Source organism: Ursus arctos, unplaced genomic scaffold (genome assembly GCF_023065955.2).
Source record: "Ursus arctos isolate Adak ecotype North America unplaced genomic scaffold, UrsArc2.0 scaffold_31, whole genome shotgun sequence".
In the NCBI taxonomy this organism is placed as follows: domain Eukaryota; kingdom Metazoa; phylum Chordata; class Mammalia; order Carnivora; family Ursidae; genus Ursus; species Ursus arctos.
Genome location: NW_026622997.1, coordinates 29,959,598 through 29,973,690, shown reverse-complemented (window position 1 = coordinate 29,973,690; position 14,093 = coordinate 29,959,598). Strand labels below are relative to the sequence as shown.

Below are 14,093 nucleotides of genomic sequence, written 5' to 3'. Positions count from 1 at the left end.
CCTACTTCAGCATAAAAGATTTAAAATTTTCCACTTACTACACCAAATGCTGTTCATGTGAAAAAGTAACCAACTGTGCTGTTTATTGTTTTAGTCAACAAAAGCTCTACAAGTATTAGATTTACCAAGTCATGCAAAAAAGAACTTTACTACATAAAGGCAGGGTGTCCAAAGGAACTCACTATAGTTAAGGAAAATGTCATGCAGAAGGCATGCTGCAGAGAGAATGAGCTAGAGAAACACAACTGGAATACTTCATCTCTTTTATAATACACGAGGAATACAGAGGGGAGAAAAAAGGGAACACATTTTTAACTAAAACAGTTGACAATTTTATTTTCACATTTCACAATACAAATGAAAATTGCTTTTTTTTTTTTGTCCCACTACTCCCCTGCAAAAACTATTCTCTCTTTGATAGGAAGAGGGAGCAAGTCTTCCTTGTCCTGCTGTGAGAAAACACCCAGAGTCACAGCACCATGATCTCCTGGTGAAGTAGAACAAGTAATAGAAAATGAATATAAAGAGGTTCCTGTCTCTCCTTATCTGTCTGGCCGAGTCATTCCTGGCCGAGTGGGCACCATCATGGGACGGGCAGGAGGTCTCATCATTGGGGGCCCAGGCATCATTGGCATGTGGCCTCCCATAGGTGGCCTCATTCCAGGAGCTGCAGGACAAAACAAAGAAAAGGGAAAAAAAAAAAGAGTCAGAAAATACTACCTATGAGCGAGCTTGATGGGACTTCAATTAAAGACAAAAAAGTAGCCCCCCCCTGCAAAATGCTGGAAGAAAGACATACTTGACAGAAGAAATGCAACAAATTTATCACATCTGTAAATTACTTAAGACATTCTCAAACAAAGAACAAAGGTCAACACAAGAACCATATGGGAATCATGATCTAATGATAGTAAGGGGGAAACTATTAATAGACTGCTTTCCAGAAACCACCAGGGACACTAGTTCCCTAAATTGACCTTTTCTCACTCAGGGAAATTCACAACTAAATTACATGTTACTCAGTCAGCATTTTTCATCAGTTCTATCCACCATATAACCAGGAGCTATTTCAGGAATGTACACAGGCACAGAGGACAATCTTACCACTAAGCGTTTGTTCGGAGCTGTAGGAAAGGTGAGCAGGAGACCCATGCTGAGAACCTGTTAGTAACCACACTTAGCTCAAGTCAAGAAAAATAGGCAATAATGTGATTTACAACAATCAGTGCACACACAAAAATCTGATTTTTCTAATGCATGTTAGAAACTTAAGGAATTTTTTGAAGTGTCCCATCAATATACCAGCCAAGTAAATGAGCCAGCGAAGGGAGGGCAAGCGGAGGAGGAGGTTGAGAGGATTACAGGCAGCTTCACAGAACTGGTAATATTCTACCTCCTCAGCTGAGTGGTGGGTTCACGGGTATTCATTTTATTATTATGCCTCATAATTTTCAGGTCTTCTTTTTAAATATCAAAATTTACATAATTACTTATTAAACCATTTTTATTAAAGGCTTGCAATAAATGGTTCAAGAGAAAACTATATTCAAAGCCGAATACAGCCTTTTCACAAAAAGTAAAACACAAGTATATGCAGACACAACAGGTACAGAATTTTTTTAAGATCAATTTCAACAGTAACAGAGGATAATACTAAACGCCTAAGTATCTTATTAAGTAACCCCACCATAACATAACCTATATCCAGCATTTCCTAGAGGAAACTCATCAGGCTCAAAGACTGAAAACGAGGCACCTGAAAATTTGTTTACTTTGGTCTCCACAGTGCATTTAACTCTAATTAGTTGCCAACATTGGCAACTAATAGTCTAATTACTAGTAAGTAGTAAGTCTAAATTCCTTTTTTCAACTTTTTATTATGGAAATGTTCAAACATACACAAGAATAGAAAAAAAGAGTATAAAGAACATCCATGTACCCATCATCCGGCTTCAATAATTATTCACCACTGGCCAACCTTCTATCTTATCCGAACCCGTTCTTATCCCTGCCCACCCCCCAACTACTTCCATTATTTTCATTCAAATAATCTTGTTATTTTATCCTGGCTGAAAACAACAACAAAATACTCAGAACGGGCAACACCAAGCCTGTAATCTCAAATGTCAACCACAGGCTGAAGCTGAGTTCTAGAAGCCTTCTTCAGGTATGTCATGCATGCACCAGTTCACCACATCCCTAACCCCTCTAAGAATTTGAATTTGTGACCCTGATTTAAGAATGCAGAAGGAGCCATGTAAGTCACCTTGTAAGGCAGGAACTCTTATCTAGACTCTCCTCACACCCCTCTAAACGATACCCACAGCAAGCACACTGAATGCTTCTGGCCAGGAAGCTACTCTAATACCTTTGCACCTTGTCTTACCAGTGGAGTTGGAGGCCGCATTTGCTCTAATCACATAATTTATTCTGCAAATCAATAAAATGAGTATAAAAAAAGAACTGTTTGGGGTGCTTGGGTGGCTCAGTTGGTTAAGTGGCTGCCTTCGGCTCAGGTCGTGAGTCCCACATGAGGCTCCCTGTTCAGCAGGGAGCCTACTTCTCCCTCTGCCTGCTGCTTCCCCTGCTTGTGCTTGCTCTCAACCCCCACTCTGTGTCAAATAAAGAAATAAAATCTTAAAAAAAAAAAAAAAAAAAGAACTGTTTCCATGAAAACTAAGTAAATATTAAGAGAAATTCAGGTAAACCATCCTGAAAAGTGCTCACAAATTTGGTAGGTAAGAGGATCATAAAAGACTGGAACTAGATTGCCTCACAAGGATTCTAACCTTGAAAGAAAATGAAACTCAAGTTAGTAAAGAATGCATTATGGGCGGGGGCGCCTGAGTGGCTCGGTCTGTTAAGTTCCTGCCTTCAACTCAGGGCTCCATTCCAGGACCCTGAGATCATGACCTGAGCTGGGCTCCCTGTTCATCAGGGAGTCTGTTTCTTCCTCTCCCTCTGCCTGCCACTCCCCATGCTTGTGCTCTCTCTGTCAAATAAAGAAATAAAATCTTTTTAACTTAAAGATTTTATTTCTTTATTTGACACAGAGAGCGACAGAGCACAAGCAGGCGGAACAGCAGAGGGTGAGGGAGAAGTAGGCTCCCCTCCAAGCAGGAAGCCCGATGCAGGGCTTGATCCCAGGACCCAGGGATCATGATCTGAGCCGAAGGCAAATGCTTAACCATCTGAGCCACCCAGGCACCCCTAAATAAATAAAATCTTTAAAAAAAAAAATGCATTATGGATATGGTTTATTGGTTTAGGCAAGAAATAGATCGTGCTCCAATCAGCAGACTCATTTTCAAAGCAAAGGCCCTGACCATCAGAAAAATCTGCAAATTAATGTATTTTCATGCTTATGTTAAAATAAAATTTTTGAGGTGTTTTTCCCCCTTCCTGAATAAAAGACAAACTACAGCTAAGGCCTTTTTCATATAGTAATCTGGCCTACTTAACCAGCAAGATTAAATCAGCAACAGGAGGTAGCTCTGCTTCAAATCAAAACTAAAAAAAGTAGCAGCAAAAGTACGTACCTACCCTCCCCTCTATCTCCCCTTGGAACAAACGCATCTACCTTTTTCTCCATTATAAATGGCCATAAGTCAGGAGGAGGCAAGAAAGCAGCAGGGAGGGAGAAGAAGAAGAAAAAGGCAGTCTTATCCTGTTTTTAGTCGTACAAGGTCTCTGGGTATCATCCAATTACACTGATAAAACAAATATTTCTTTTTATCATTACAGATTTGCCAAATATATTTTGCTGCAATAACACATTTAGACAATGAATTAAGAATTCTATTTAAATGGAAAACTAGAACACAATGGAGCATTCTAAAAGGAAAGAGATTCAAACTTACCAGGTCCCACTGGCATCATCCCAGGAGGAGGAGGGCCCATCATTGGCATCATGGGAGGGCCCCCCATATGGGGCGCTGGCATCATACCAGGGCGAGGAGGACCCGCTGGAATAACGAACGGGGGCGGAGGTTAAGATATGCTTGCTTATTAATATTTTCTCTTCTGTGAAACTAGGAGGGCCTCACAGGCCAGTCCAAGTTCTGGAACAACAGACTTCTTATGGTTTCTTTTAGAACAGCAGATCCACAAACATCAATATGCCACAAAACCAGTTACTTTATGCCCAAAAAACAAGAACAAGACTGTCTAGACAGAAGTATAAAATGAAGTCGGGTTCTCTGGGTTAAAAAAATTTCAGAAGTTTAATTTTTTTAAAAAGAGTATTATGCCTTCTGTAGAGCTCCTGTCAAAGTAAAGCCACAGGTACCTAATTTCAGATCTGCTTTTTAAAAAAAATCAAAATCTTTAAAAGATTCTTTGGAAATACGAAATGAAGATGTGTATGCAGAGATATTCTTGACAGTATTGTTTACAACAATTTGGAACAACTTAAATGTCCAACAATATGAAAACAGTGAGGTTAATTATGGCACATTCATACTATAGATTGTTCTACTATTAAAAATAATGGAGTTGGGTGCTAGCCAGCCAAAATACACAGTAGGACAGAGAAGCTGCTGTGACCCAAGACTGGACCTGGCGGAAGCCCAAGAAGGGTTTGGTGGGCCAGCAATGGTCTACCTGCATTAGCGCACAACTATGTAAACAGCCTACTTCTCCATGTTTACATCCAGGGTTACTTACAGGACCAAGTTTAGGTTTCTGAATTCAATTTCAATCTAAGCCCTTCCAGGAGAGCCACAGAACTTATGGCCTAGTTACTCACTATCCTTCTGCCATTCAGAAACAGAGAACCTTCACAGAGAGGAGCAGCCTTTCATCCACTCCACTTTCAGCTGTCCAATTCTTGTCCTTCCCAAGGTATATATATTGGTGTTAGGTGGGTTAGAAAATAGGAAAAATGACTGAAGAGTTTATCTACTACTTTAATCCTCCAGTGTTGGGTTCACAACAGTAAATAATTTAATGTGCTCATCAATATATTAATATATTAGCTTATCTAATATAATAATAACGATCAGCTTCATATATTAGCTCATCTAATCACAGGTACATTCTGACCTTTCCACTGAATTTGCCTCAGACCCACTCGGGATGTCACAAATATAATACCCGAGCAATAATGCAATCTAACTCTGAAGATATTTCAGAAAGGACACCACTGAAGTTGTTTTCTTTCACGATCTATATATTCATTCAATGAGTATTCAAAAGTCAACTGTGAGATAATCGAACAAAATCAAAGGATTATCTGCCCCCCCCTGAAGTTATGGCTATTAAGAAAAAAACTCTGTAAACTTACGGAGACTGGGGGGAGGTGGGATCATTGCCCCTGCAGGAGGAGGAGCAGAGAATGGAGTAGGAGGTATCTTTCCTTGTTGAAATGCAGCGGCTTTGGATAGAGTGTGGGGGAAAAAAAAACCACACAGTGAATAAGAATTCAACAACCCATTTACTTAAATAAACCTTTGCTTTTAAATCCTTAACAGTCCCAATTATTTCACTTTATTTCATTTAAGATTACTACATCATGGCTTCTACAGTTTTTAAATCAACCATAGGTATTCACCAGCAAAAATGACAACTAATTGGTTTACTGATTGGGTTTTTTACCCTATTTTTATTTAGTCAGCATTTCTATGGCTGAATCATCTATGGGAGAATGGAATGAAGACCTTCCATCCATCCACCAATGTCTTACCAAAGAGACGCAGACATCATTAATCTGTAGATGACATTCACAAACAACACGAACCATTCAGTTTTGTCTGAAAAATGTGTGATACCTGCCCAAAGGCCAGGCTTTGTAAAACTTCACATCATTTTGGTTTAGCAGTTTTAAAATTAATGTACTGAGCTAAGAGACATGAAAGAGAAACAAAGATTTTAAAGCAAGAGACTGCCCTGAAGGAGATTATGATCTTAAAAAATTGTCCAATACGATCAACTTTTTTCTTTCAGACAATATGAGGCACAAATGAAAACAAAAGAAATCGAAGATAATTTACATGTGGCTTTATAAAGAAGTCACACGTAAATACTAAGATATATACTCACAGTTAACCATACTGGAACTAAAATTAAGTAAATAAATAAGTAAAATTTAAAAATAAAAATAAGATGTAGACTCACAAAAGCTCTTCCTAAATATAAGTCCTTTCCGATTCAGTGCAATCTACAGCCTAAGGACACCCTGCCTATCCCCATTCCACCCCCACCAGCGCGATGTAGGTCAAATTACTCAAGAAAATCAATGCTAACTCCTAAAGAGCAGATCCACAAAAATGACGCAGAAGTGGAGATTTATGCACAGCTAGCTACTCATAAGCCTCTGAATAGAGCCTGTGCTCTGTAGGGGATCATATCCCAACAAGGGCTTTTCCAATCAAAATGACACCTCCCACACCCTAAGCAGGAGGACAACTTGTAAAGACTAAAGAGGGAGTAGCTAAGCCATCAGCTCAACAGTGGACTCAAAGCCGACATAATCACAGACATCACGATCACATGGTGTGTCCCTGAGGGCTTGCCTTCTCTCTTCCAAAAGTCTTCCATCAAAAACATTTACTCATCCTAAATTCTTCTGCTGCATACAAAAAATAAATGCATACAATTCTAACCTTTAATGCCAAGAAATTTCTGACATCTTTTCAAATAGAAAAAAAAGATGACATCATAATGTATTTTTTCTTTTTTTTTTTCCCTTTTTTCAAAAAAGATTTTATTTATTTATTTGACAGAGAGAGGGCACAAGCAGGGGGAACAGCACAGGGAGAGGGAGAAGCAGACTCCCCACTGAGCAGGGAGCCTGATGTGGGCTCGATCCCAGGACCCCAGGATCATGACCTGAGCCAAAGGCAGCTGCTTAACTGACTGAGCCACCCAGGCAACCCATATAATGTATTTTTTCAAATGAAATGGGACAATGTCTGAGATTTGCTTCTTAATAATCCAGGATGGAGAACGGGAGAAGATGAAGGTATTTGGTGGCTCTCAAGTAGGGGCAATTTTGACCCTCCTGGGGACACTGGGCAATGCCTGGGGACATTTTTAGTTGTCACAACTAGGAAATGCTATTGGCATCTAGTGGGTAGATGCCAAGGCTCCTGCTGAACAGCCTACAACGCACAGACAGCTCCACAACAAAGAATCATCCAGCCCCAAATGTCAATAGCGCTAAGTTTGAGAACCTGGGGTAAACAAAACAAGACTGTTACACCTACGTGATGGAAATTAGGGGTGGGGGCCAGCCACGGGAGGTTCATTCATTAACCCATCCTTCCACTTTGTCTGATATTTTCCATAAGCTTTGCTTTTTTCTTAAAACTGCAACACAATCAAAGCCCACATTTGCCTGCCAGCTCTGAATACAATAAATGAGAAAGGCCATGTTTAAAATACACCAGCATGATCTAACAGAAATGCAACATCTTCTGTGTCTTGAACTCAACTAGCCTAAACAAGTATTTCCCAAATCAAACAAAAAGAGGGGAGCCTGGGTGGCTCAGTTGGTTACACATCTGACTCTTGATCTCAGGGTCGAGTTCAAGCCCTGCATTGGGTTCCACGAGCCCACACAAAAAACAAAACAAAACAAAACAAAACAAAAAGAGTATGTATGGCATGTCCAACAGAGGTCCAAAATGTACTAAGATTTCTTTGTCACATCCATTACTTCCTTCTTGACCGAGTATCTTTGTCAGAACTACAAAAATAAGAAACTCAAAGTCTTTCAAACTCTTTGAAGGTAACTATAAACCCACCTCCACATTTGCCTATTATAAAAGGAAAATAGTTTTAAAAACTATGATCAGGGCACCCGGGTGGCTCAGTCGGTTAAGCACCTGCCTTTGGATCGGGTCATGATCGCAGGGTCCTGGGATCGAGCCCCTGAGTCGGGCTCCCTGCTCAGTGGGGGAGCCTGCTTCTTCCTCTGCCTCTGCCCCTCCCCCTGCTCGTGCTGTCTAGTGTGCTCTCTCTCTCTCAAATACATAAAATCTATAAAAAATAAAATAAAAACAAAAACTATGATCACTACAAAGGAGGTTTCACATAAATTTGCTACAAAATCTGGTCCATGTCAATAGAGAAATATTAGGCAACACGCTCTTTTCTGCCCCACTTCCCAATCTAATCAATACCTGATTGCTCTAGCCTCAATAATTAATATTAATGTGTTCCTATATCCCCTGGGAAACCAACGACCTTCTAATTCTTTCGTTGAACACATCAGAATGCTCCTATTTATCACTCAGAATGAGTTGCTTCTGTGGAAAACAACAGAGAGACAGGGATGAGAAAGAATGGGACCATTCTACCACATCAGAACAAGAGACTGAAACGTACTTGTTTTGTCGATCAGGCTCTGAGCCTGCTCTTCCATCCATTTCTGATAGTAGTCTTTCACATTCTCTTTGTGTTTCCTACCACTGCAGTGTGTCTTTCTCACAGATGGCTGTAAGACAAAAAGGTCCTATCAGTCACAGAAACAAGTTCTGCAAACTAGAAATTTTATAAAGCCTTTCCTTTATATAGGTAGCCCAGCTACCATCAGCAGCTTTAGCTGGGTGCTAAAGTATCATTTACAAACATTATCCAACAATGTACTGTGGTCACTTATCTATTATATTTATCATCTGAAACAGAGGTCAGCAAACTATGGCCCATAGGCCAGTCACCTGATTTTGTAAAACAACAGAGTGGAACACAGCCACATTCACTTGTTCAGGTTTATTTCTTTTCTCGACAAGTCATCGCAACAAAGACTATATGGTCCACAAATCTAAAATAATTACAATCTGGCACGTTAAGGAAAAGTTTGCAAACTACTGATCTAGAACATAATGCCATTTTAATGCTCTTTATCTTAGATTATTCTGTAGCAAAATAATATAGCTTACATACATTTAGATTATACTGTTTATGACAATATCTTCTTTTAAATGACTATGGGTCTAGAATACAGACTGTGAATCACATACAGACTTTCGTCTCCAGCCCGCTAATCCTTTTGTTCTTTAACAGCTTCACTGAGGTTAAAATTGACATAAGATAAACTCCACACATTTAACCATTTGTTTAGTTAACATTTAACACCTACTACATGTTGGTACACCATGCTATGTACTTTACAAGCAGTGTCTCAATCATAATAACCACATGTGCACAGTATAACGGAATATTAATCAGAAAGAACCAATCTCTGATTCACACAACTACGGACGAATCTCAATAGCATGCTCAGGGCGCCTGAGTGGCTCAGTCGGTTATGCATCTGCCTTCAGTTCAGGTCATGATCTCGGAGTCCTGGGATTGAGCCCCACATCAGGCTCCCTGCTCAGCGGGGAGTGTGCTTGTCTTTCTGCCCCTTCCCACCACTAGTGCTTGCTCTCTCTCAAATAATCTTAAAAAAAAAAAAAAAAAAGCATGCTCAGCAAAAGAAATGAGATACACACAGAATATATTCTGTAAGATTCCATTATATGAAGTTTTTTTTTTTTTTTTTTTTTAAAGATTTTATTTATTTATGTGACAGAGAGACAGCCAGTGAGAGAGGGAACACAGCAGGCGAGTGAGAGAGGAAGAAGCAGGCTCCCAGCAGAGGAGCCCGATGTGGGACTCGATCCCGGAACGCCGGGATCACGCCCTGAGCCGAAGGCAGACGCTTTAACGACTGCGCTACCCAGGCGCCCCCCTATATGAAGTTTTAAAACCAGTTAATACTGATCTTTCATAATAAAAATCAGATCAGTTGGGGCTTAAGGGTCAGGGGACGAACTGTAAAAAAAACACAAAGGAACTTTCTGGGGTGATGGAAATATTCTATATCTGATGTATACACCAAACTGTAATTATTTGCCAAATCAACAGACTGTACACCTAAAAAGTATGCATTTAATCAAAGTATAATTCAATAAAATTGGTTTAAAAATTCACAAGTTTATTATCTTCAATTTATGCTTAAAGACTTGTCTTAAAACGCATAGCTGGTAAGTGGCAAACCAAGGCCTGGAGCCCAGATCTTACTCAGATGCTCCTCGTGGCTGTTTAACTACCTCAAACCAATACAACCTCTCTTCACAGAATTGTTTCAGTAGCAGCAGACATAACCAACATCACATGAACAGACTGTCTTTTCATGGTCTACATTTCAAAATAGTGTTCCCTGACTCCCCAGTGACTGCTTATGTAACACAATGACGCCTTAAGCCTAATAACAAAATCACGCCTAAAAATGAGCAAAAACTCAAAAGTTGTGGCGCTGAATGTTTACTGCATTTCCAAGTCCACCACAGGGAACTGCTTCAATCACTATGGAATCTTCCTACTTTCACAAACTATCATACTAGAACAACAGTATTACTAGGGTTCCTGACATTTCTCACAAAGAGACATTCGTTATAAAGAGATACTTTTCAGTTCTCTGAATACTGACATTAGCAAGATAAGCTATAAAAGGGTAGAAAAGCACTGCCTACTCGCTAACAATGTCAGAAAATTAGGACGAGGGGTTTGATCTAGAATGGGGGCTAGGATCAAACAAAAACAAAAACAAAAACAAACTTAAAAAGAACCGGGGCTCTACAGGCAAGCTACTTATACTACCGACTTACTGGAGGAGACCCATCCAGGACAATCTATAGTAATGTTCAGAACTGTTATTCCTTCAAGAGAAGCCAGCCTACTTACATGTTCCACAAATTAATACTGAACTACATCCGACTAGTGTCAGAATTCCAAACGAAGTGACGACACAGAAATCACTGGCTAGGGTTCTTGCAGCTACTATTCAAGATGACAAGATGATCAAGAGTTTCAGTTTAATCACATTTCTGCAGAGGCAGCCAAATACAGAGCTGTAGTTTCCAAGATGTGGCTCACAGGCATCTAAGGGTGTCTCAGACCCACCTTTCAGGCGGTCTGCAAGGTCAAAGTAGCTTCATAATAATAATAAGACATTACGTTCCTTTTCCGTGTATTGACATTTGTACGGATGATACCGAACTTCTGGCACTTTAGAATGAAGCAAGACAATGGCAACCCAATGCATTAGGGATCGTTGTATTTTTCAACACTATGCACTCAGAGGGGAAAAAAAAAAAACCCAGTTTCACTGAGACTGTCCTTGATCAAGCAGTAAAATTATTAATTCCATTAAATCTCAACTCTTGAGTTCACGTCTTTTTAATATTCTGGGTGAAAAATGGGATGTACAAAGTACTTCAGTGGCATGCCAAAATATGATGCTATTTCAAAGAAAAGCAGGAATGCAAATGGTTCAAGTTGCAAGCTCTACCAGCTGCCTCTTTGATGGAACATCATTTTTACTTGACAATAACTGAGAAACAAACTGGAGACTCAGACTTCTCAGAAATAAATGAAGTGAGCCTGTCACTTCAAAGGAAGCAATTGGTAGTATTTATTGCCAAGGATAAAATTTGAGCTTTCAAATAAAACTCAGAATTTTAGAAAACCTTATCTACTACCATGAGCATGTCAGCTTCCCAATACTTAAAAGCCATTTCTGATTAGATTGTAAATTAATGTGGATTTTTATATTACATAATCAAATGCATCAGCACATGGAAGACTTGCATAACTGAGTGAACCAATATTCCAATATTCATTTTCCAAATAACCAAAGCATGTTACAAAATCAGGTCTGGCAAAAGATTCACTCAAAGTGCAAGACAGATCAGTGAAATTGGGGGGGGGATGAAGTAGATACGGAAGGGCAGAGGGGGAGAGAGAAAATCTTAAGTGGGCTCCACGCTGGGCGTGGACAAGGGGCTCAATCTCACAACTCTGAGATTATGACCTGAGCTAAAATCAAGAGTCAGACGCTTAAATGACTGAGCCACCTAGGCACCCCAAGATCAGTGAATTTTGATGTAACAGAGTATGAAAAGTTTGATATAGTTTCAGATTCCACACTGCAACTAGTTTGGATTCAGTAATATAAATTATTAAAGAATATCCACAATTATCTAAAAAGCCTAGAAAAGGACCCTACTTTTTTTCAACTCCTTATCCATGTGAGCCTGGATTCTTCATATAATTCAACCAAAACACAGTGCAACACATTTAATGCAGAAGAATACAGCTGTCTTCCATTAAGTCAGACATTACAGAAGTTTGCAAAAAGGTTAAAGCAATGCCGCTCTTCACACTAATTTTTTTTTTTTGAAAATAGCTCTTTTTCACTTTTAAAATGTTATTTGTATTATAAGTAAAAAGTTTGTTAATGTTACTTTCAAATGAATCAGTATTTTTTAAATTTTAAGTTTTAATTTCAAATACAGCAAATATTAGTAGCTAAACTAATACAACCAACGTAACTAGTTTTTTTAATAACCCAGTAATTTTTAAAAGAAAGGGACCATAAGACAAAAAAGTCTGAGAGGTGCTGGCAGAGAAGCCCAGGAGTTAGACTGCTTAAGCTAACCTTCTAACTCTGTACAACTTACTGGTTTAGTAACACCTAGTCAGTCATTTATCCATACTCTGCCTCAGTTTCCTCCTCTGTAAAATGGAGATAATACTAATCTTATAGGCTTATCATGAGCATTAAACAAAATGATACATGCAAAGCATCTGTAACACTGCCTGACACAAAGTAAATATTCAATCTCAGTTGTTATTGTTTGGCAGTTTTTAATCAAATCAAAGTACAGTACTCAGTTCCAAATTTAGGCATTTCTGTCCAGTTTAATCAATCAAACATTTGAGTGCCTTGTCCCAATCAAATATTTGAACTTCGGGACACGTCCCTGGAATTTTTACTTGTCATATAAATTTCTTGCACCTTCAATTCTGCTAAAGCATTATTATTTCGGGTCTCAACTGAAAACACTAACTGCTGAAAGACCAATTACTACAAATTATGAAAACAGTTACAGGAAGGATGGGGGGAAAGAAATACAGATGATTTTCTCCAAGCAGGAGCACTTAAACCACAACAGGATGAAAAGCACAAATTTACACCTAAAAAAAAATCTAATTTATTACGCACAAGGTGTTTTGAAACTGAAAAGAGACACTACTTACAGAGTCATGGGTGAGATACGTGTCGCAGTAGTCACAATAAAACCTGGAAAGAGGTGGAAAACAAAGAAAAAGAGAAGACGACAACCAGTTAACAGATGCCCATCCACCGAAGTGCTGTTCAATGAAGGCCAATTATAAAAAGATCTATTCACGATGCCAAGACATCACAAAGTGACCTGACACAAACTAGGGTTTTTTGTCGCCTTGCGCGGAGTCGACCTACAGACACTGCAAGAGGTCAGTATCTAGAACTCCCGGGCTCCCTCCCCCACACCCTCTCGCTTCCCCGGAAACCTCAAGAGCTAGAACCCTCCCTGCGCTCCCCCACTGGGCCACAGTTAGCCACTGCGACCGCGAACTCCCGCAGATTCGGAGTCCCACTCACTTAGGCATGTTGCTCCGCAGGCCGTTGGCCACTCCGTCTCGCGCCGCCCGGAAATGACGCACACAGTAAGCGCCGACGCCGCGGAACTGATGACCCTACCCAGTCATCCAATCCGCTGGCCGCGCTGCGACGGCCTTAGCCGCGGCGGCGGCAGAGCGAGGGGCGGGGCTTTTCTCCTTCTCCCCTTACCTATAGCAAGGCGGAAGGGGATGTACGAAGGGTCCCTGCGAGGTTCAATTCACGCTCCTGCGATACTGATTGTTGATGCTACCGGAAGCATGTTATACGTTCTTTCGACAACTTTCTAAGCATCGCTGGCTGTGTGCCAAGCATTGCTATAAATACTGAGAAGTCAGCAGTGAACAAAACAAAGATCCCTGCCCTCATGGAGTAGGCAGTAAGCGTTGGGAAAAACAAGTAATAAAGTCAGTATGTAGTCCTGTAGAGTCAGGTGCTGGGGCCCTTGGGGATGGGCGAGTGAAGCAGGGAAGAGAGTTCAATTTTAAATAAGACCGAGAAAGCTTGCTGAGAAGGTGACAACTGATAGATAATAGGTTTCTTTTTTTTTTTTTTAAGATTTTTTATTTATTTATTTGACAGAGATAGAGACAGTCAGCAAGAGGGAACACAAGCAGGGGGAGTGGGAGAGGAAGAAGCAGGCTCATAGCGGAGGAGCATG

At 40.0% G+C, this 14,093-nt stretch overlaps 1 protein-coding gene across 1 annotated transcript; it reads right to left on the bottom strand.

Annotated features, from left to right (window-relative positions):
* Positions 1–308: 308 nt before the first annotated feature.
* On the bottom strand, positions 309–13,485 carry SNRPC (small nuclear ribonucleoprotein polypeptide C). The gene is made up of 6 exons (XM_026482695.4): positions 13,415–13,485; positions 13,030–13,072; positions 8,329–8,437; positions 5,285–5,374; positions 3,861–3,965; positions 309–667 (listed from the first exon to the last, which is right to left on the bottom strand). The coding sequence occupies exons 1-6, from the start codon at positions 13,420–13,422 to the stop codon at positions 543–545; spliced, it is 480 nt and encodes a 159-aa protein (XP_026338480.1). The 5' UTR covers positions 13,423–13,485; the 3' UTR covers positions 309–542.
* Positions 13,486–14,093: the final 608 nt, after the last annotated feature.